The sequence below is a fragment of the Myotis davidii genome, unplaced genomic scaffold (genome assembly GCF_000327345.1).
Source record: "Myotis davidii unplaced genomic scaffold, ASM32734v1 scaffold31, whole genome shotgun sequence".
Taxonomy (NCBI): domain Eukaryota; kingdom Metazoa; phylum Chordata; class Mammalia; order Chiroptera; family Vespertilionidae; genus Myotis; species Myotis davidii.
In genome coordinates this window covers 1,701,192-1,725,008 of record NW_006283639.1, presented here as the reverse complement: position 1 = coordinate 1,725,008, position 23,817 = coordinate 1,701,192, and the positions used below count along the sequence as shown (strand labels likewise).

Below are 23,817 nucleotides of genomic sequence, written 5' to 3'. Positions count from 1 at the left end.
TTCCACTATTTAAAATCAATGAAAAATAAACAAACATTCCCCTCCCCCTTGAAGACATATTCTTGGATGAGGATTTTAAAAAGAAAAAGTATTTATTCCTTGATGCTATGAGGTGTGCAAAGCGGTTAGCTCTAAAACATGGCTCTAAATTCTTGTGAAAATTAACAAATTAAAAGTACTCAGAGATCTTTGATTAAGCAAGAAATTTAATTAAGAATATTGATATCTATAAAACTTTTTATTTGCTTTTAGAAAAATTTAATAAGTATTCACTTTGCTACATCTATATATATAAAAGACTAAAAAGCGAAGTTCCTCTCGGGAGTTCGACCAACTGGGAGTTCAATCACTCGCTATGATGTGTGCTAACCACCAGGGGGTGGTGCAGAACAAAAGAAGGCCCTGACCGGCAGCCAGCAGCCAGGGAAGGGAGGCCCCAGCTGGCAGTCAGCAGCAGCTAGGAACCCTACCCACGCACAGATTTCGTGCACTGGACCTATAGTTTTAGAATAATTAAGTTTGTACTATTTTATTTTGATAGGATGCACTTTTTTAAATGGTTGTAATTAAATATGGTCAAGAAATTGTTGAGAACCTACTACTTACCAGATATATGTCAAAGAAACATTTTTGTTTAGTCTTATAAATTCGAGGGTGTGAACTGGAGTCATTAGAGTCCTATTCTTCCTTTGAGGGTAAGTGAATGAGAATCTCTGCCCCAGTGCTTAACTTTGCATTTAGCCCAACTAATTAGATCTTGTCAAGATAGAAATTTCAGAGACCATGATATAACCTTAACATTTTATTTTATGTGAAAAGAAATTGGCTAGAACAAGCCTCAACATTGCATAAAATAAATTGTGCTTTTATTTGTAAGAATCACTGAAGTTTCTAAATGTTATGTTTTGACCATTTAATACAATGTCACAATCTTCTGAGACCTCCGTGAGCTTGTCAACTGTCACTTACCAGTGATAATTAGGAGCAGAGCTACACAGATAAATGAAATTCACAGGGATTCAGGTAGCCCCCTTCTACACAAGATTCAATTCTCTTCACTATAAAACCCTTCCTGGAGCTGCCAAGTCTTAACAGCATTTGACAGAATTGAGTTTAACCTTCTCTTTCTTGCCTTGCCATTCTTCTAGAGGGAGTTATTATTGAGAGGGAAAAAATAGTGGCCAGAGCAAAAAGGCTGGCAACATTTCAGGGGTGACATGCCAAGTGTTCTTGGACTAAATTGCTTCTAGAAAAAGGAGGGAGAAATAACTCACTCAAAAGTTCTTGTCGTCTTTCTCTTAAGCCTCAGCACACCACTGAGTAAAGCAGTAAGAGTAAATCAAATGGCTCTGGGCATTTTCATTCATCCATTTTTTTTTTGTTGTTGTTCATTCATTCATTAACTCCTTCACTCTCATGTACTTACAATCAATCAATGTGTACTGAATTTACACAGTTCTCTACATATAATTGTAAACATTGGGGATGCACAATTAATAACTGTTTTAGTTGTTGTTGTTGTTGATTTTTGGTACTGGAATGAATCCATTGGAGCATATAGGTATGTAAACTGACAATAGGATATCAATTAGGTACTGGGAAAAATGTTTGACAAGGGAATATCAGAACTAAAGCAATTATGATCTGGTACCCCAGTAAGTTGCTACACTGAAGCAATTGTCAGTTGACAACAAAATTAGAATTTGCCAAAATATGTTCTGTGCAGTGTTCAGACAAATGCTAGTATGTGTTATGAATAAAAGAGTTCTCTGGCAATACAAGCATGGAAAATAGTATATTGCTAGGTAGGTAAAAGTAGGTTTACAGTTGTGAGTATGCAAAACACAGGATTTTATTTTAGTATTATTATTAATTAATTATTAATTAATTATTTCATATAAACAGCTGTAAACTTACTTTTGCCCTACCTACCCTGTATTTAAAAGTAAATAGAATAATTTACTGCAAAGCTTAATATATCATGAGAGCCTGGCCTGCCTGCCTGATTGCCTCTAACTGCTCCCCTACTAGCCTGATCACCCCTAACTGCTCCCTTGCTGGCCTGATCACCTCTAACCACCTCTGCCTTGCCCACACCCGGGACCTGGGCTTCCCTCCCTCTGGTCAGCCGCAGGCACCCAGGACCTGGGCCAGCTTCGCCCAGGCCGGCCTCAGCGACAGGGGAATGTGGGTGGGCAGCTTTGCCCCGGGGCCGTGGCCACAGTTGCCCAGAACTGCAAGGTAGGCGGCTTGTCCCTCTCCCGGGCCACAGGCACAGGTGCAAACGCTGGCACCCAGGACCACAGGGTGGGCAGTTTATCCTTCTCCCACGCTACAGGCGCAGGTGCAGCTGCTGGCACCCAGGACAATGGGGTGTGCGGCTTGTCCCTCTCCTGGGCCTCAGCCCCAGCTGCTGGTGCTCAGGACTGCGGGGCCGGAGGCTTGTCCCTCTTCTGAGCAGCCTGACTGGTCCCCATTCCTCTCTCTGCAGTGTTGAATGTCTGAGCTGTTATGGCATTAAGGCCTGAGGGCATGATGACCATTTGCATATTAGCTCTTTATTACATAGGATAAGGATCTGTGTACTATACAGATTTACTTTACACATGTACATAGTCTTATCAAAGCTTTCAATTTTAATTTCTTAAAAAAAGATACAGTAGGCAGAGCTTCGTAGTTGTTTCACTAAGAAACAGTTGTTTTCCATAAAATATTCTACTTGCATAGAAAATACATTGAGTGTTATTACTTTAATAACTTAAGCTTTAATTCATAGTTGAGGAGAAATAAAAATAAAATACAGAGTAGAATTTTGGGAATAAGAAATATGGCTGTGCCTTGGTAAGACTACCAGAGAGTGATTTCCTATACCCCATTCATTAGTTTGCATAGGAAATACTCTTTTCCTGAAAACTCTTTCGTACTTTGGGAGGCATCATAATGTAATGAATTAAAGATGAGCTTTGAAGTCAGTCAGATTCATCTGAATTCCAATTTTTGTCAATGTTGTCCATTAATTATGCAAGTTCTCCTGATCTTTCATCCTTGTATATCTCAATTCTTTCTTTTCCTTGTCTGCCCTGGCTTTGTGTGTCTCTGTGTGTATTACATTCTGTACAAATTCATCACCCCTGTAGGTCTGTGCATTCACCATCTCTAATACAAAACAGAGAAAACAAGGCAAGGATCTCTCTTACCACATTCCAATCTCTCCTCTTCCACCCCCATCCCTAACCTCTGTCAATCACTAAGCTCTTCTCCACTTGTAAAATTTTGTCATTTCAAAAATCTTTATAAATGGACTCATACAGCATTTAACTTTTGAGATATTTTTCTCACTTATAATTCATTTGAGATCCAGCCAAATTTTTACTTGTATCAATAGTTTGTTTCTTTGTAAAGTAAGTATAATTCCATGGTATATTTGTACCAGAGTGTGTTTAACCCTTCACTTATAGAAGGTCATCTGGGCTGATTATAATTTGGGGAATATTTAACATAAATCTTCCATGAGCGTGCATGTATAGGTATTTGTGTGAACAAAAATTTTCATTTACCTGGAATTGAAATCAGAGAGTGAAATTGCTGCATTGTATAGCAATTCCATGTTTACTTTGTAAGAAACTTCTTATTTCCTAGAGAGCTATAATATTTTAGTTTTCTACCAGCAATGTATGAGGAATTCAGTGTTTTTTTTTGTTTGTTTGTTTTTTTCAAATTCTCATCAGTATTTGGTGGGGTCACTATTTAAAAAATGAAATTATTTATATAGGTATATAGTGATACCTCATTGTGGTCTTAATTTGAATTTCACTGATGGCTAATGACAGTCAGCATCTTCAGCCCAGCCAGTGTTGCTCAGTGGTTTAGCATAGACCTGAACCGATGTAATTATAGAAATGTAGACCTATGACCTATGTAATTATAGAAGGTGGTTGATTCTGGGTCAGGGCACATGCCAGGGTTGTAGGCTCGATCCCAGTAAGGGTCGTGCAATAGGCAGCCAATCTATGAGACTCTCATCATTGATGTTTCTCTCTCTCCATCTCTCTTCCTCTCTCTGAAATCAATACAAACATATATTAAAAGAATACAAAACCGTATCTTCATGTGTATACTTGCCATTTGTATATTGTTGGCAGGAATACGCCTTTTTGTGTCTTTTGTCCATTTTCTAATGGGATTATAGTTTTTCCTGGTGAGTTTTTAGTCACCTCCACCTATACAGTTTATATTTGCTAGATATAAAATTCTTAGTTGACTCCCTGCCCCTAACCCCAAGCATTTTGAATATGTCATTCCACTGTTATTCTGGCCTGTATTGCTTTTGCTGAGGAGGCAACTTATTATTATATTCTTGTTATTCTCTACTTGATGGTTAGTTTTCCTTTGCAGCTTTCAAAATATTTTAGTATCTTAGTTCTCCGCAGTGTTGCTCTAAGGTATTACGCTAATGTATCCTAATTGAGTTCAATGGGCAGTTGAAACTTGAACAACAATTTTTTTCATCAAATTTGGGAAAATGTTTATATTTATTCAAATAGTGTGCCTGTCTTTTTTAAAATTTCTTCTCCTCTTTTGGGATTGTCCTTACACATACGTTGATATGCTTAATTTTGTCTGAGAGGTTTCTGAACCTTCGTCAATTTTTATTCAAGATCTTTTTATGTTCTTTAGATTGGATCTTTTTATTGATCTGTTTTCATGAGCACAGTGCATTTTTTCTGTTCATTTACACATTATCACTATATGATTTATGCATGTAATAGGATGTAATTTATAGTATTGTTTTATTTACTTTAAAATATATCAAAATGTTTTACTCTTTTTAAAATGTTCATTTTCCCTTATTATATATATTTGAGATTTATATATAAACAAACTGATGTTAACTCTTGTATAGTGATGCAAAATATGTATAAAACAATTTTTATGTATTCTTATTAATGGCGATGTAAGTCTTTAATAATGTTTGGCTACTTTAATGTTGGAGGTGTCATGTTGGAGTATGTATCCTTAGTCACCTGTGAAAACTCTGGTTTAAAGTATTTTTAAAATTTGTCTTGTATTGCTAAATAGATCCCCAGATTTGGCTACTAATATATACTTCCAGCATGGAAGAGGCCCTGTTCCCTATTGCCCTTCGAAAACTTTATTCCATATCTGCCTGTGTTTTTTCTAATAAATATACATTTAAGTGTATTGAATTGTTTTATATTCAGTGCTAGAGGCCCAGTGCATGAATTCGTGCACAGGTGGGCCCGCCCCTGATCAGGGTGGAGGGGCCAATTAGGGATGGGGCCAGCTGGGGTGGAGGGGTCAGGGGAGGGGCTGGCCAGGGGGAGGAGCTGCGGGTGGTTGGCCAGCCAGCCCTGCCACTGGTCAAACTCCTGGTTGAAGAAAAATTTGCATATTAGCCTTTTATTATATAGGATTATATAGGATTATATAGGATAACCAACCAAAAGTGGAATGGAAAACTTCATAAAAGAGCTCAAGATGTCCAGGAGGCCACTGAGCAATATTTTCGAAGGACTGTTATATAACAGAAAAGCTATTAATTGTGTAACAAACAGAACAGTGAATACAAGTCAAGGACAACCACCTTCTATAATTACAAATATATCCTTTATCATACCAAGACTCCTGTTTATTCATCTACAAATAAATATAGAAGTACCAAATAATATTTACGATTCATTAAGCTAAAAAATTCTATGTATCTGTGCCATTATTAGACTTATCTGTTAACTGCATTTACTCTATTTATGTTTCCTATTACTTTTCAATATTGGTGAAAGAAATTGTGTTCATAAGCTGAGAAAAAGGCAATTCATAACTTGTTTGAATTCTAAGGTTAAAATCACAGTGCTAGATTAACTTCACTATTCCCACTTGTGGTTATTAACTAACCTAAATAAAAGGCCTCAGATCATATAGGACCAATACTAGTACAGGAAGATAAAGAAAAAATATAGGCGAAAGACCAAGTGTGAAGAATAAATGTAAGATTTCCTTACTGCTGCAATTTTATTAATGCTATCAAGATTTTATATTTGCCTAGAATTCTTAGTATTCTTAGAAAAAACAATTTTCATAGTTATTCTTAAAAAGAAATTAACTATTAAAATGTAATAAGATGTAGAGATGTAGACTGACTTGATAAAACATTTTTATAAAGATTAATCAATTACTGTCTACAGATAGTCCTGTTGCTAAGCTGCATTCTAGCTCTGGCCAGTGTTTCTCAGTGGTTAGAGTGTGGGCAGGGTTGCAGGTCTGATTCCCAGTCAAGGCCACTACCTGGGTTGAAGGTTCAATCCTGGCCGTGGTTGGTGTACGTGCAAGAGGTAAACATCTCTCATTGATGTTTCTCTCTCTCTTCCTCCCTCCCTGCCTTCCTCATTCTGTCCCTTCCACTCTCTCTAAAAATCAATTAAAAAATATACTCAAGTGAGGATTAACAGAAAAAGGAAAAGGAAAAAAAAAGCTGCATTCTAATATAGGTCAAAATTGAATTTGCATTAAACTAATGATCAAAAACATGTAAAAAGAAACACTGAAAATTTAGAATTCTTGATTTAAAATATCACTAATCATTTTAAACCACTACCATTAAGTGTTTGGTAAGAAATGTGTAGTTTTATTCACTGAGCAAATTTTGTTGAAATTAATTTTTTGAACAGACAAAGCTGAAACAAACGACAACGGCACAACTTGCAATGGACCCAGGGCTGTTCCTTCTTTTACTTTCAACTCAAATAGGGAAGAACCGGGATTCTGATAAAATAAGGCTCTTCTCTATGGGAGCTGACAGCACTCACTGTGCATGGCCTCCGCTTCTACAGAATTTTATTAACACGGCGATAGCAAGTGGATGCAGTGTGCTTTAGTCTATAGTATGGCAATATAATCACTAGATGCGAATGAGGTCACAGCCCTAATGTGGCTGTTTCCCAACAAAATAGGAGATGGACATTCATGTTGAATAGCCACTGATTACAAGAACACATAATGAGAGATGTGAATAGAATTGATTTATGGGTGCTGTTGTAAAGCCTGTATCAGAAGTTTAATGTTATCTACTGAAAAAATGAGGGGAGAATAAAGACCAGAGAGCACAGACGACATTTTATTTTCTGGTATGTATTGAATTGAATTTGATCCCATAAATATTTGTTCTATTCCACAGGCTATAAAGTAATCGACTTTGGCTTTACTTCATACACAGAAAATTAATTGAGTTATTTCTAACAATATTGCTACACCATACTCATGAATTTATAGATGTTTTAAATAACAAGCTTCTACTTGATGCAATATTTATATTATTGAGGAAATGTAACAAGATTGTTGATTCAAACAATTTTTGACATATATTTTACTGAAGAGCCAAAGATGGTAGAGAGATGAAATTTCTAAAATAGGAACTACATACTGTATATATCATTCTTTTAAAACCATGTTGTCTTGTGGTTGTGCATACAAACCACGATGATTCTGTTGCTCAATGGACTCTGCATGGTCTTGATCCCAAATTCCGAAAACTGTTCAAGGACAGGTGGATTCTGTTAATTCTACAACAAAGGCTAACAATTTTATTTTTCAAATAATTTTAATTGATTTTTAGACAGAGGAAGGGAGAGGGAGAGAGAAATAGAAACATTGATGTGGGCATGAAACAGCTCAGCTGCTTCCTGCACGCCCCCTAAGCCCCTGTCCCAGGCATGTGCCCTGACCTGGAATCCAGCTGGCCCAAACAACTGAGCCACACTGGCCAGGAAATGATTTTATTTTTTGAACACATAAATACTTCTTTTATGAGATATTGAAAAATTTTCTCTTTTGTTGGTTAAAAGGACTTCATTTGCCACTTTATTATATGCATTATATTAACTCCTCAAAGGGGGAAAACATTGTTAATACCAGCGTGTTCTGACCACAGATATTAATCAGGCACTAATTAGTGTGTCAGTAGCTCTGGGCCACAGTTTACTCAGCTGCAAAATGAAGTGGTTGTGTTCTGGAAGGTTATGTCATGTACAGAGTGGATAATGGAGAAAGCAGTCTTCTCAGATATGGGTTGACTAGCTGTAGCTCTAAACTATTCCTTCTGTATATATTACCTTTGAGGTTTCACACATTCAGGATTAATTGTGAATTACAAGGAAATATCTTTCAAAGCATTATGAACCAATATGTAGTTTGCTCTTCTATTTGAACCTCATTGTTTAAGCAATTGGGCAGCCACTGGACAAGGAGGTGGACTACGACCTCATATTTTGACCCAACATGCACAGGTCTTAATAATACGGACTGCGTTCTCACTCTCCCCTGAAAAAAAAAAATACGGTATTTATTCCTAATGAGAAATGGCATCTAGTGAGCAGTAACACATCAAATTAATAATAACAAACAGAAAAAATAAGTTAGTGCCAACAATAATAGGATTCCTCATCTTGTCTGCCATTAATCATATTCCTAAGTCACTTATGCTTTGAGGAATTTCTGGCCGGTTTTTCTCACAATAAATGTCCTGGATTGACTATATTAGGCAATGGCAGACTTCTGCATGCACACATAGACAAATGAGCTCAATTGTACTTTCAACATGAAGGAAACATAATGATTGTATGTAAGCATAGTAAGTTTTATAAAGTGTTATGGGAAAGAATAGTACTACTCATATATCATGCACCTGAAGAAAATAAGAAAATAAGCAATTTACTTGGGTTCTTGAGTATATTTCTCCTAGTTTTAATCAGTAATGCAAAATTGAAAAAAAATACAGGAAATAATGAAACTAAAAATCTGAAATCAAAATTACTATAATTAATTAGACGCTAACAGGAAGAAAAACAAAAGATCTTTGATGTGTTTGAAATTTCTGTGTGTTTTTTTTTTACATTGTATTTCACTTGATTTTTGCAATAGCAGGAAACTTCCAGAAATTCTAGACTTCAGGTAAACTATTATGAGGTAGCAATTAGAATGTGTTACTCACTGAATGAAATGGGTAAAGTGCCTAACTTTCATATTCAAACTATTTCCCAGGCACTTGCTAAGATCATGAGAGGCAGTACTTTTTTAAAACAGCAGTTAATAATTTTAGGTCAAGATATCTTCAGTGAAATTAGGAAACAGACTATACACACACATGCACACAAACAAATACACACAGAGAAAACCATAGAATACTATTACATCTAACAATATTTTCAATAAAATGAAAGCCTAGATTTCACTTCTTTTTGGAGCCTTTCAAAGAAATTATACAAAATATAGAGATCTTAGAGTTATGCTTTGGGCATGTCAGAGTGAAGCTGGAGGCAGTTGATACTGAGCCAAATTGTAATATTTATCTGCTAAAGAAAATCACTAAGATAACCCTAATTTTATCTTATTGATATAAGAAATATAGGGCCACTGACTGATATGCTATATCCAAGGCTTTTAATCTATACAGAACAATGAAGAAAGCTAGTGAGTGAAAAAACCCCACAATATTTTAAAACATATTATGTTCAAAATATTATACCTCTAAACTTAGCTGAAAGTTATCATTGGTAAAATATAATGCTAAGAAAAATAGTTTTACAGGTTAATATACTAAACTAAATACAAAATAATTCTACAAATGATTGGAATAAGAAAATGTCTTAAATGCTTAGAGCTTTTACAGAAGACTAATTTTTAAAACTATGAACTCTTACTTTTTGTTTTAATTTATAAAATTCAGAGATTTTACAAAGAATCAGATTTTTGTTCAATCAAAAGACATCATATAATTTATTTATGATGTTTGAATTATTTCAAATTTCAAATTAGTGCATCTCTGGAAAAAGATAGTTGGGTATATGTTGGTATTTATGTATTCATTACAAAATCTCTACCAAATGCCATAGTTTGTGCCCTCTGGTGACAGATTCTGAGATATAGTAGAGAAAAAGATAAAAATCTCTCTACCCTCATATATGTTTTTCAGAGTATCTATAAAAATAAAAGCGTAATATGCTAATTAGACCAGACAGTCAAATGACCTTCACCAGTGGTTCTCAACCTTCCTAATGCCGCGACCCTTTAATACAGTTCCTCATGTTGTGGTGACCCCCAATTTCATGGTTACAAATTGAACATAATTAAAGCATAGTGATTAATCACAAAAACAATATGTAATTATATATGTGTTTTCCGATGGTCTTAGGCGATCCCTGTGAAAGGGTCCTTCGACCCCAAAGGGGTCACAACCCACAGGTTGAGAATCGCCTAAGACCATCTGAAAACACATATACAATTATATTGTTTTTGTGATTAATCACTATGTTTTAATTATGTTCAATTTGTAACAATAAAAATACATCTTGCATATCAGATATTTACATGATGATTCATAACAGTAGCAAAATTACAGTTCTGAAGTAGCAACGAAAATAATGTTATGGTTGGAGGTCATCACAACATGAGGAACTGTATTAAAGGGTCACGGCATTAGGAAGGCTGAGAACCACTTAATGAGCTGGGACTAAAACTGGGGCTTCAGGCTGATGATCTTTCCTCTGTACAAGAGTAATCAAGTGTTTCTGTTCAGGCCTTTACAACAAAGTTTCTTACTTTTGTATTTAACCTTAATATAATAATCTGTGGTTAAAAATAACAAAGTACACAGAAACACAATAATGAAAATAGAACTAGATGCTAAGCACCCCTGATCATTTGAAAGGTCGAAATCAATTCTGTTCATTTGATGGTTCCTTATCTGTATTGGGGGCGGGGATATAATCTAAGGGCTTGTTTCTTGAATCTGTATTTTTTAAGCTTTGAAGGCAAAGGAAGTGATGGATAGGTTAGAGGATTGGAAATGAGGATGGTACTAAGAGGCTAAGAGACAATAGGAGCTTGGGGCTGCAAACCTAATAGAGCAATGAGAGAAAGGCAGGGAGAAAATAGTTCTTAATGACTTAGCAAAAGTTGGTAACTCCATGATGCACATATGGATATAAAAATAAGTCCTTTCTCTCTTCCACTTCTCTGATGAATGTGGCTGACTTGTGATGCCTGGCCAGGCATAGGATTAGAATGCAAATGACTTGGACTTTTCAGTTTGCAGTGGGAAAAGAAGCAAAACCAGGCATCTGGGAGAGAAATCAAGCTGGCCCACGCTGTCTGTGTAACTAGAGGAAACAAACACAGAAGCCTGGGCTCAGGGGTTGGGCCTTGAAGAGTAGCTGGATTGGAAAAACAGAGCTGCAGTCTCCATATTGCATTCAGTGACCACACTTTCAAATTGCGCAGGCACCTCATTTGTAGTAATCAAAGGATTAGCAAATACTTTTATTAAACCATGGATTATAAGAAATCCAACACAATTGAGCAGAAAATATTGTGTTTTCTATCAGGGCCCTTCATTATGTTACAGTAATCTCCTTGATATGACATTTGCAAAAGTGTCTAAGAATATACCTGCCAGGTTGTTAAGTTCTTAATGACTGTTGCTTTCTCTACATCCTCTCATTTCATTTTCATAGGTAAGATTTTGCTGATGAGGACAGGAAATCCTCTTTGTATTAAAATGGGGGAAAATCTTGGGAGAACTCAAAGTTTTATTTCAACAAGTTTAAAATAAATTAAATATATTTGTCCATTTTTTTAGCCTATTTATCTAAATAGGAGAAGCTGTTTAGGGGAAATGTGTATATATTACGTGTTTGATTCTTTGAATGGCTTACGGCCATAATTATCTAAATTAAAGTCTTTCTATTCATTCATTAGAAATAGAAAATTTGAGCCTTCATTTATATTTTGGACATTTCAAAAGAAAAATAAATAAAATACTACCATAATAAATTTTAACATCAAAGAAAATTGCAGTTTTTCTCTTCTTAATTGAGAATATTCAGAGAAGCAGATACTTATGCACAGACTTTGGAATTATCACCCAAAACAGTAAGTATTAAACTGTCTTGTCAAGTGCTTCTTGGCTTGCATTTTTAATAATATTTGTGGTACCTTCGACTTTGTACAGGCAAAAACTGTGAAATGCTGGCTTTATAATTTTGGAAGAAGCTGCTATTTCAATTCCTTTTACTTGTCCATTTCCTTTTACTTGCTAGCAGGGTCCTATTGGGATAAATATTGCAGAAATAGGACTTCTATACATGAATTAAAGCCAAGGATTTGAAATCTTCTGTGTTTTGTATCAGAAGACTATTATAAATTAAAATATAAAACAAAGATAATGTAGCATTTTGACATTCTTTTTTTCTGAGAACATTACAGTGCTATTTTCTATTTTACTAATTCAAAGAATATCTTTTAATTAATCTTATTACAGCAAGTTGATTGTTTTTATTGTTTTCATTTGGTTAGTTGAGTTGCTCTTTTTCTTAAAATATTAATCATGGCATTCATGATTAATAAATATAATAAAGAGATTGATCCCTGGACTGCATCAGGAAAAAAAAATGTAAGTAGATTAATGACAGTGCTGAAATAGAAGGCTGAGTTAGAAATTCAAACGCTAAGTAGGAGTTTAAATACATTCTGAGAGAGGACAAGTGAGATGAAATGAAAGAACTAAGGCTTCCCATAACACCATAATGTGAAGGCTGTTAGAGATAAAATCTTGATGCCTCTCTCTTGTGAATTTAAGGAGCTAAGAAGTTTTCCTCATTAGCATATTTTACTTTGTCTGTCTAATGGCAGCTAGAATTTTGAGAGGGGCCATCAGAGGTAGATGATTTATGAGCAACCCTGGGATTCCACATTTGTCACATTTTTTAGTTGAATAGAACCTAGAAATAATGCTTTACTTAATTTTGTGTCTGAAGAAATGAGGTCCTATCAAATTTATCCCTATTGATCTCTGAAATCATATTCTGGATTTATTGAAAGTCATTATGGTTTCACTAGAGATCTGGTACACCAATTCATGCACCATTGGGGTCCCTAGGCCTGGCCTGTGGGATCAGGCAGAAACTGGCTCTCCAACATCCCCTGAGAGGGTTGTGAGAGGGTGCAGACCAGATTGTGAGAGGTTGCAGACCAGGCTGAGGGATCATACCCGTGTATGATCTGGGCCGGGGAGGGACTTGAGAGGTTGGCCAGCTGGGGTGGGACCTCAGGAGTGCTCCAGGGTGTGTCCAGCCCATCTTGCTCAGTCCCAATCGAACAGATCGCAGCAGCAAGCTCACCTACTGGTCGGAGCATCTTCCCCTGGTGGTCAGTGCACATCATAGCAACTGGTCAACCGGTCAACTGTCATTAGCATATTACACTTTGATTGGTTGAGCGGCCGACCGGCCTACCGAACACTTAGCATATTAGGCTTTTTTTGTATAGGATTGCTCTGTGTGTTTCACGGCCAATTTTAAAGAGTTAAAAATTATATATAGTTTTGTCTACACAGATTTTTCACAGGTTTAAGAAATTTCTTAAATTATAGTAACACAATTATGAAAAAAAAACACAAGTGTTTCTATATTGTTCAGATGGGGTATGATGCATTGAGATTCTCAAAATAGGAGTATTTTACTAGGAAAGAGATTGGCTTAAATCTCTTCTTTGACCAAATAATATTTTTGAAGCTTTATAAATTATACTTAATTTTTCTACATTCTGTATATACTTAGAACTCTTAAGGTCATGCATAAAATGATGCCTTGGTAAAAAAGAATTAATGCATTCCCAGGATATAAAGGCACATCAGTATCTGAGATGACAAGGCTCTGCATATTACTAATCTGTAATTTTACCTCTATATTATATGTCTCTAGGTTATATTAGTGGATAAATTTATGAATAAACATTTAGTTATCCAATTTGTAAAAAAGTCCAACACAGATTGGTTCAAAGAAATAAAGATGCATTATTAACTGTAAGCTAATGACTTTTTTTCAAGTTTTATTACATCATGTGTTATTTGTCACATGCCAGAATTACCTAAGTGTGACTTTACTTGTCACATTTTCCTTTCTTCTTTTCCTCATTTACTACTATTTTCTCATTAGTGTCTTTCAAATGATATTGTTTCTTTTAACTCTAAGACTTTATGTACCTCTTAGGCTATATATTTTCTTCCAAATATACATCTTTTTCTTTCACTGTTCCTTGTTGTTAACTGCATACACATTGAACTATCTTTTATTTTTACGCTGAAATACATGTTGTTGTTGTTTTCTGGGTAATATTATTCATATGTGTTCACCGATGAGTTACACTGGGGATCATAAATTACTATTTTAGTTAATTCTATAAAGGCAACAGTATTTTTTTATCCTTGCTATATAGCTCCTCCTCTCAATACTATACATCAAGTATGCAGAAATTTGCACATCTGCATTTTTTGATTATTTTTTCTGGTTATTATCTAATTTTTAAACATGTCTTTCTATTTTATATTATACAGTGGGAAGAGATTGGTGAAGTTGATGAAAATTATGCCCCTATCCACACATACCAAGTATGCAAAGTTATGGAACAGAATCAGAATAACTGGCTTCTGACCAGTTGGATCTCTAACGAAGGTGCTTCCAGAATCTTCATAGAACTGAAGTTTACTCTGCGGGACTGCAACAGCCTTCCTGGAGGACTGGGGACCTGTAAGGAAACTTTCAACATGTATTACTTTGAGTCAGATGATGAGAATGGGAGAAATGTCAAGGAAAACCAATACATCAAAATCGATACCATTGCCGCTGATGAAAGCTTCACAGAACTTGATCTTGGGGACCGTGTCATGAAACTGAATACGGAGGTTAGAGATGTCGGACCTCTAAGCAAAACGGGATTTTATCTTGCCTTTCAAGACCTGGGTGCTTGCATCGCCCTGGTTTCTGTGCGCGTGTACTATAAGAAATGTCCTTCTGTGGTACGACACCTGGCTGTCTTCCCTGACACCATCACTGGAGCTGATTCTTCGCAGTTGCTGGAAGTAACGGGCTCTTGTGTCAACCATTCGGTGACAGAGGAACCACCCAAAATGCATTGCAGCGCTGAAGGGGAGTGGCTGGTGCCCATCGGGAAATGCATGTGCAAGGCAGGATATGAAGAGAAAAACGGCACCTGTGAAGGTAAGGGCTTGCCTGTGCATCCTCAGGTGCTGTCTGCTTCAGGTGGATCCTGTATATGTATTTCCTCCAATGATTATGAGCGGGTGACCTTTTACTTTGCTAATTTATGGAGATGATTTCTTTTCAGTCTGATATTTCTCTTCTCAGAATTTTAAAATTGCTGGCAACGATGAAAGATTTAATGTTCTATTTTATTGGCTATACATAGTTAATACTCAGAAAGTGTCTTACATGCAGTGTAATATTTCATATTCATTTTGCTTTCAGAAGTTTCAGAAGTTTTATTTTTGAACAATTCAAATCAAGGAATTATCTCTTTGTATATAACTTTATTTGTATGATCATCATCTGCTACTCTGCTGTTATTTTCTCTCCATGAAGAGGAAGTGATACTTTTACTTCTTTATAAAATTCAAATGGAAATCTTAGATGAGACTTGTTTGGGCATACTTTTAAAAATTCTTCAGTAATAAGTTCAGCCATATGAACTCCATAGGGAAATCTCTGTAAATGGCAGGGCTTAGTTTACTGTGTTGTTTACATCTAATTGCTATTGCATGTTTGTGTTTAAGCATTTACAGGTCATTTTTAGATACATAAGAAGTAGAGCCAAGAAAACAACTGCTTGGAGATAGAGCTAATACAAAAAGATTATTTCAAAGCAATTTGCACTTGGAGATTCTTTTTTTAAATTTTATTTTAAATCGAAACTTGATCATACATTTTCCCTCTTCATTTGAAAATACTCTCATTGTGCCCACAATGTAGTGAGTTGCCCTTTTAAATTTGGATTTTTATCAGTAGCTTTTTTGGAAGAGGTTAGTACTTTATGTGAAAGTGAAGAACAGTTTAGAAGGAAGATTTTTTTTTTTCTTAAAAAAATCATTCATCCTTATGAACCTGCACTTGCTTTCATCATGATATGCACGTACTAAGTAGGTAATGAAAGTTAATGTGTATTAAGAAGAAAACCAAATATTGAGAAGTCACCCTAGTTCCACTTGGTAGCTTCAGGTGCATTTTGTGTGTGTGTGTGCTAAATCCAATATATAACGTGAATCAGGCTTGTTCAAGTTTGTTCAGGCCTGAATGTAGATTGATTATAAATCCAGGGAAACAAAACTAGGGATGTTACCTATAAATCATAGTGATGCTGCTTAATTATTTCTCTCTAGAAATATATTGCACCATTTTTAAATTTCCTTTTTCAGCATCAGTTCATATGTATTGTGTCTCCTGTATTTAAGTGTGTGGTTGTTGTTTTGTCATGTAATCTACAATTATAGACACACACACACACACACATGCATGCACACATGCATGAACACATATAAACACAAAGTTTCATTAAATAAAAATTATGTTTCTGAATGCTTTTAAGATTGTCAGGGAAATGAATTATTTTTTATTCAGGATTGGATTTAAAGGAAAGTTCTAACTAACTTTACCTTAACTTTTTTTTAGCAGCCTCCTCAGTGTAAGGTGAGGATATATGCAATTGTGGAAACAAATATAACCCATTGAATATATTTAATTCCTTTCTCTAAAATATTTACAATACTTTCTCTAAAATATTTATAACATAATCTTATTATTTCTAAAAAAGTGTTCGCTAGTATTATAAAGCAGCATGCTCTATTTGATTAGTTGTTTATGTAATTTTGAAGAATATGTGGTCACTTTAGTTCAGAGCACAATGACCTTTATCTTCCTTCAGATTGTATAAAAGACATCTGCATTTTTTGAGGATACATTTTTTTATTACTGCTGGGATTAAAATAATAACTTTATGATGAAAATATATTGGGGAAGTAGTTTCCTGATGGCATGTTTCTTAGTGCAAGCATTAAATACATGCTTTTCTCTTCTCACACTCTTCCCTTAATAATTGAAAAGAGACTTAATTGAGATACAATTGGTAAGCAGTAGAGTCTACACCTAGAAAAGGAGGTCACTAAACTGGACTCTGTCTCAGTGTGTTTATTACTCCCCCCTGGTAGTAGGAACAAAGCTGTAGGATCATGAAGGCTATTGTATAGAATGTAATGAGTCTATATGAATAGTGCTTCTTGGTGTTTTCCAAAGTAGAAATAATATTTGGCCACATTATGAGGAAGTCCAAATGTTTATTCTATAAATAACATCTCACTGAATGAATGAATAAGTGTTGAAGGTTCGCTTTAGAGAACTAAGGCATCACAGCTATTCCCTATATCTATACTAGTGGTCCAGTGCATGAAATTCATGCACATTAAAAGGGGATTAATTAGAGGTAATATTTTAATATTGCTATTTGCCCTTTCTTTATAATAGAAGTGTGGTGTCAGATATGAAAGAAAATTAATAAAATGTATATGAAAATCTTCCTTTCATCAGAGTCTGGGGCGCATTGCGGGACCCAGAATCAAGTCCCTGCCCACCCATGGCACCGCAAAATTGCGTGAGACACAGACTGAGCTGGCCCCACTCTCACTGGGCTAGATCCAGACCCGGCTAGCCCTACCCCTGTCAAGCCCCCTGGGTGGGGTGCACAGCCTCAGGCCCATGTCAAGCCCCACTGAGCAGGGAGGCGCAGCCTCAGGATCCTTGCCTCGGCCCAGTGGTACACAGCCTCAGGTCCCTGCTGAATGCTTGTTAAGGCTCGTTACGGGAATTCGGCCTCCGCTTTGGATGCAGCCATCTTGTGTTACGGAAACCCTGCCTCTGCGCTGTGGGCACAGCCATCTTTGTGATGGTGTGATGGTCAATTTGCATATTCCCTCTTTCTTAGATAGGATGCACATGCAAGTAAATGTATGTGCATAGTGTCTTATAAAATTCCACCATAAAGCTAAACCAGAGATTTTCAACCTTTTTCATCTCATGGCATACATAAACTAATTACTAAAGTTCTGCTGCACACATGCACGCACACACACCCACATATATTTGTCAATCTAACAAAAAATGGATATACTTTTGGTTCATTCACATCAGATGGCTATTGTTGTGTTAGCTGTCAGTTTTCATTTGAAGATTTAAGGGATAAAAAGCCAGTGCCCCTGAGTAAATAGTCAGGTATTGCATGTTTTAAACATTCTTGTGCATTTCAGTTCTCAATCACTGCTCTAACCCATTCTATGATCTTATCCTGCTATCCCCAAACTTTTAAGTGAAGATCTAAGTGTTTTAGAAATATATTTGACAGGCCAGAATTCTAAGAATCAATCTTAACATCTCCTTTCTATTCACTACCCAATTCTAATCTATCAAAAATTAGTTATAGAAATGGCAACCAGACTTATCTTGTAAAATCATTTATATCTCTCTGTTTTCTTTCCCTCCAATCTATAAACATATCTGGTTAGAACTTTATTATTAAATTTAATGAATGACTTTGTATATGGTTTTGATTTTAGCCATGTGAATGCAAATCTGGTTGTTTCACACACCTCTCCTCAGGCCCCACCTAACCCCAACACCTACACTTGAAATACTTCAGTAGTTTTCTTTAAGACAAAGTTTTTATAGTAGCTTAAGATCCTGCATGGTTTTGCCCCTATTATCTCTCTGGACACATGTTAAACTATGTTTTCTCCTATCCACTTTGCACTAGCCACACTGACTTCCTTCCAATTTCTCAAAGGCAATTTGCTCATTTTCACTAATTCTTCCGTGACTTTGTTACCTTCCGTTAATTTTTTTTTTTTTTTTTTTTTTTTTACCTCCTTAATGCCGGGTTAACTCATACTAATCCTTCAGCTCTGTGGTCCAACTCCTCTTCCTCAGGAAGGCTGTCTCTGACCCTTCAAGTCTAAGTCAGGCCTGTTATTCACTCATATAATTATTCCTTCAAAGAACCTCTTAGAGTTATAAGTTTGCACCTATTTGTGAAGTTATTATTTGATTAATGATTCTCCCCACTCCCATCAGACTACATCATTCTCAATGACAGAGGTTATGTTATTTAAGGAATGAGAAAGAAATCAAAAGGCAAGTGGTAGGGACAACAAATTCAAAGTGAGGAAATAGAATGTGCAAAGCATAAAAGAATACTGTGGTTTAAAATTTTTGATTTATTTATCTTTGTATTTATCAATTGAAAATATCTTTGTTTACAAAATTGATGTATTTTAAATTCATCCTTCCTTAGTCCTAAGATTTTCAGGCCAGATTTTCCAGTTATAGGTATTAAATCATATGTGATTGGCCTGCAATATTTTAACTATTGTAGAGGCCATCTTAGTGATTTTTGTAGAACTTCAAACACCATATACTGAAATATGTTGATAAGGTAGCCTTATTATACATTTATATTTAATAACTAAGTTTCTTTTTTATAATGTAAGATTAACATTAAACAGTTATCTGCATGGAATATGAGAATATTCAGGTTAGGATTTAGCTGAGAACTCAATTTCTTGAACTGCAGAATCCCAATTTTTTGTTGTTTTGTCTTTTTTTGTTGTCACTAAGTTTTCAAAGTCCTCCATAAGACAAAGGCAATGGGAGTATTAGAGCATAGATTTTGGTTTGCTAGATAAAATTTTGCCCTCAGATTACTTGATACCATAACATAGGTATTTTTTAAAATTTTCACATGGAATAAGTAATGAAAAACTATTTTTATTTATATAAATGTGAAATAGATACTCAGATGGGTAAAGGAGCATACTTTGGTGTTACAGTTGATGTAATACATAGAATTACCCAAATGTCTTTGAGTTTATTTCTGCATCTTATAGTAATGGAAGATAAATGCATTTGGAAAACGATTAATTATTACATCAAAAAGGAAGGTTTTGGGTATATCTCAATCATATTTTGCTATAGTTCTGTATTCTTTTGCCCCTTAGATAAAATGTTCAATATTCTAGAATGGAGATAATGTACCTTGGTCATAGTGAGGATAGAAAAGTGGAATATCTTCTTAGTTTTACCTCTTTTGGGATTTAATTAAAGATATAATAAGAAGCTGAATAAATCTATTCTAATGATTTTCATATGTTAATTTTTACCAAGTTTATACTAGGAGGTGATCTGGTAGTTGCTATCAGATCAAGATCATGTGACCTGATATATGTGCAGGGAGTTGACCCAAAGGCTTTTAGAGACTAGACCTTCAGGATTGAGACTACTGGGTAGCTCTCTGACACATGGCTTAAACTCAGAAGACAGCTAAAAAGGACTTCTGGAGTCTTAGCCCATTTAGCAAGTCAGTGATCTATCATCTTCATACCCACTCACTTAATTACCTTTAAGAGAAATTGACTACATTTTCCCTAATAATCTGGCTTTAATGAGGTAACAAAATATTCTGGTTTCTATTGTATTAACTTAAAATACTATATAGAGTTCATTTATTTTCTAAGGCTTACTTTTATGCCTGAATTTTCTATAATAAATTGCTTTTAAGTATACAAATTTATTTCTTTGGAATATTCTTTATTATCAGAAACTAATAATGTACTAAATCCATTTATACAAGTATGTTTTCCTACTTGTGATTTATTATTATTTCTGATGAAATCCATGCTATTCTTTCCCCTTAAGAGTCATATAGAAATTTTTTTGAGTACAAAATGGTTAGCAAAAACCCATTTTGGAAGTTTCTGCTTTTTATTGAAGTGAATGTGTTTGAAAGAAGCAATTGAGTTCACATGAATCGAATGTTGCCTGCTGACTTCTCTTGTGATTATGTTGCTGACTTACTCAGATGCAAGGCAAGACCACTAATCTTCATCAGTTGCTAGTGGAATGAAGTAGTAATTTGAAATTACCCCTAGATAATTATAGTTTCATTTATATCAAATGGAGAAAGAGATTTAGATTGTGGGTCACTGCCAAAACCAGTCAAAGTGAAGAAGGTATATAATGCATGCTAAAATGCAGGGTAAGAGGGGTTATACACTGCGGGCTGTGGAGAAAAAGCACTTATTAATTGTCCAACTGAGAAATGATTGCACAGCAAGGAAAATGTAGTGAAAATACTAAGCTGAAGAAAGAGCTTTGATTCAGAAACAGTGCAGATACTGCAGGGAGTAATATGTCGATCATTCATACTTCTGGTGCATATTTATGCTTGAAATAAAATTGGCTGGAAATACAGTGTATTAGGTGTTCCTGTAATTATGCATTGGAGAGCCTAGTTATTTTTAATTAGGCACATTACCAAAAAAAAATCAAAGAGGTTGAAATTCTGGTTCTATTTGGTATGCTCTGTTATGCAACAAAAGGAAACTAATTTTAATTTCTAAATTTTGACAAAAGAGGGTAATTATGAAGTACAGAGTATCAGTGATGCATGAGTGTGTGTGTGTGTGTGTGTGTCCTGCTGCTGTGTGAACCACCACCATCAGGACAATTAAGTTGCTAAGTCATTTCATCCTTTTGCAGGTATTACACATAATAATAATAACCATAATAATGATAATAATAATAATATATTATTATTATTGAAATACATATATAAAGTCCTTTTCTGGTATTACATAATAATAGTAGTTGAGCCTTATTCCTCTCCATGCAATAAAACCCCATTGCACTTACCATGATAGTCCTCTTGAATATAGTCTGACTTACCATCCACACACACACACACACACAATTATATATATGTATATACATATATATATAATTTAAATATATGTATTTAAAGTCCTTCCTTGAATAGTTGTGGATCAGATCTATTAAAGTTTTAGAACATACTTTGCATTTGTTTTTATTTCTTTTTAATTAAGGCTTCTCAATAATGACACTATTAACACTTTGGGCTGGATAGCTTTTTTGTTGAGGGAGGGGATAGTACTGTTTATTATAGGATTTTTAGCAGCTTCTCTGGCCTCTAATTCCCTTTTAGAGGAATACTCCACTCCCCATTTTGATCGTCAAAAAATGCCTCTATATATTGCCAAGTGTCCTCTGGGGACAAAATCACTGCCAGTTGAGAACCACTAACCAAAATATATTCCCTTTGGTTTGCATGCATATACGCATAAACCATGGACACTGGCAGTAGGGGCATGAGGGCATGTACTGGGGGCTGGGAACAGCTGAGGAGAGGTCAATGGTGGGGGGGGAGGAGACATAATACTTTAAACAATAAAGAACTAAAAAAAAAAAGAAAAAAACATACTCCCTCTGCCCATGTGAGTAGATGTGCTGATAAAAATAAGTATGTATGCAGACAGGTTACCTTTGCAAAGTGAGTATTTTTCTTATAATTCTGCCAAGAAAAGGAGGTGAACATTTTGAAATGTGACCAATTTAATTTGGATACAATGGGAAAGACACTGCTTGTGGGAGGCAGCATGCTCTAGTGGCTTAAGCATATAGGTTCTGAGCCAGAATTCTTGGATTCAAATACTGCCTTTGTCACTTAGGATATCTATATCTCCACAAGTTATTGAATCTCTCTATTCCTTACTTTTCTCATCTCTACCTTATAGCAGTTCTATAACACGTGTGAAAATCACTTAGAATAGTGCCTAGCACAGTGTACTTATTAAATGAACATTAGCTATTCCTTAAGCTCTTATTAAAAATAAAATGTACTTATAGGAATATGTATCTGTTTATTGTAAAATACAGGAGAGATTCTGGTTAGGAAACTCTAGTTTTCTTAAATTAGACAGTATATTCTTTTTTAAAAATATATTTTTATTGATTTCAGAGAGGAAGGGAGAGGGAGAGAGAGATAGAAACATCAATGATGAGAGAGAATCATTGATCGGCTGCCTCCTGCAAGTCCCATACTGGGCATCGAACCTACTACCCAGGCATGTGCCCTGACCAGGAATCAAACCCATGATCTCTGGTTCATAGGTGGGATGTTCAACCGCTGAGCCATGGCGGTTGGGCGATAGTATATTCTTGAGCAGTATTGTTTATTAAAGGATACACCTACATTTTTATTTATTGGGTGATCAAAACAATGTACATTTATTAGAACCTTGTTTATAAAAATGATTTGCTCTGGTTTAAAAGTATCACTCATTCTTTTAAGTTACTATTGCACTGTGCATTTATGCAATTCCTGTATCCTAAGAATGGAGACATTGGCATATAGACATATATATAGACTCACAACTACAGCTACAGTTTATGAAAGTGGCTAATGGTGATGTGAGGGTACAGGTTTAGGTAGAGTGGTCATAGACAGGGATAAAAAAAAACATGTAAAAAACATGTTGGAGAATGGCTTAACACACAGAGGGAACTCAGTGCAGGGATCTATCATATCACATTAATCAATTGTGTGTACATCTCTAAAATTTCTAAAATCATATTATATTTTTAAATGTATTTGAATATTAAAATCTAAATAATAAAAGAGCTACTAACTCCTGAAACTACTTGCAACAAGGGAGTGTGTGTGTGTGTGTGTGTGTGTGTGTGTGTGTGTGTGTATATATATATATCATATATTATATTAGGAATAGAGGATTTTTAATAATATCTGGGGTCAAATGGGTCAAATACATGCATAGCAAACCTGAAACAGTTGAGTTCATTTATGAGTAGTATTGGATACTACTTGTAAATTATTATGCCCTTGAAAATGAAAACCTTTTGTTTTTTAAGAATCTGATATTTTACTTATCCAACAATGATTAACAACTTGTAAATTTCTGGCTTTGTATGCATAGTAAAAAAAAGGGAGACTTTGTCATGAAAGAAAGGGAATCAAAGAATCAAACACTCTATAATCCCTCCTGGATGCACATTTAAACTCCTACTTTCTCACTTATTAAAGAAAGAATTCTAGTTA

The 23,817-nt window shown here is 35.2% G+C and overlaps 1 protein-coding gene across 6 annotated transcripts in view; it reads left to right on the top strand.

Annotated features, from left to right (window-relative positions):
- The window catches only part of EPHA5 (EPH receptor A5), a 309,529-nt gene that overhangs the window by 28,517 nt on the left and 257,195 nt on the right, over nt 1–23,817 (top strand). For all 6 annotated transcript variants that reach the window (XM_015565823.1, XM_015565821.1, XM_015565818.1 and 3 more), the window contains exon 2: nt 14,405–15,068. In XM_015565823.1, the coding sequence (XP_015421309.1) occupies nt 14,405–15,068 (664 nt within the window). The remainder of the gene's footprint in view (nt 1–14,404; nt 15,069–23,817) is intronic.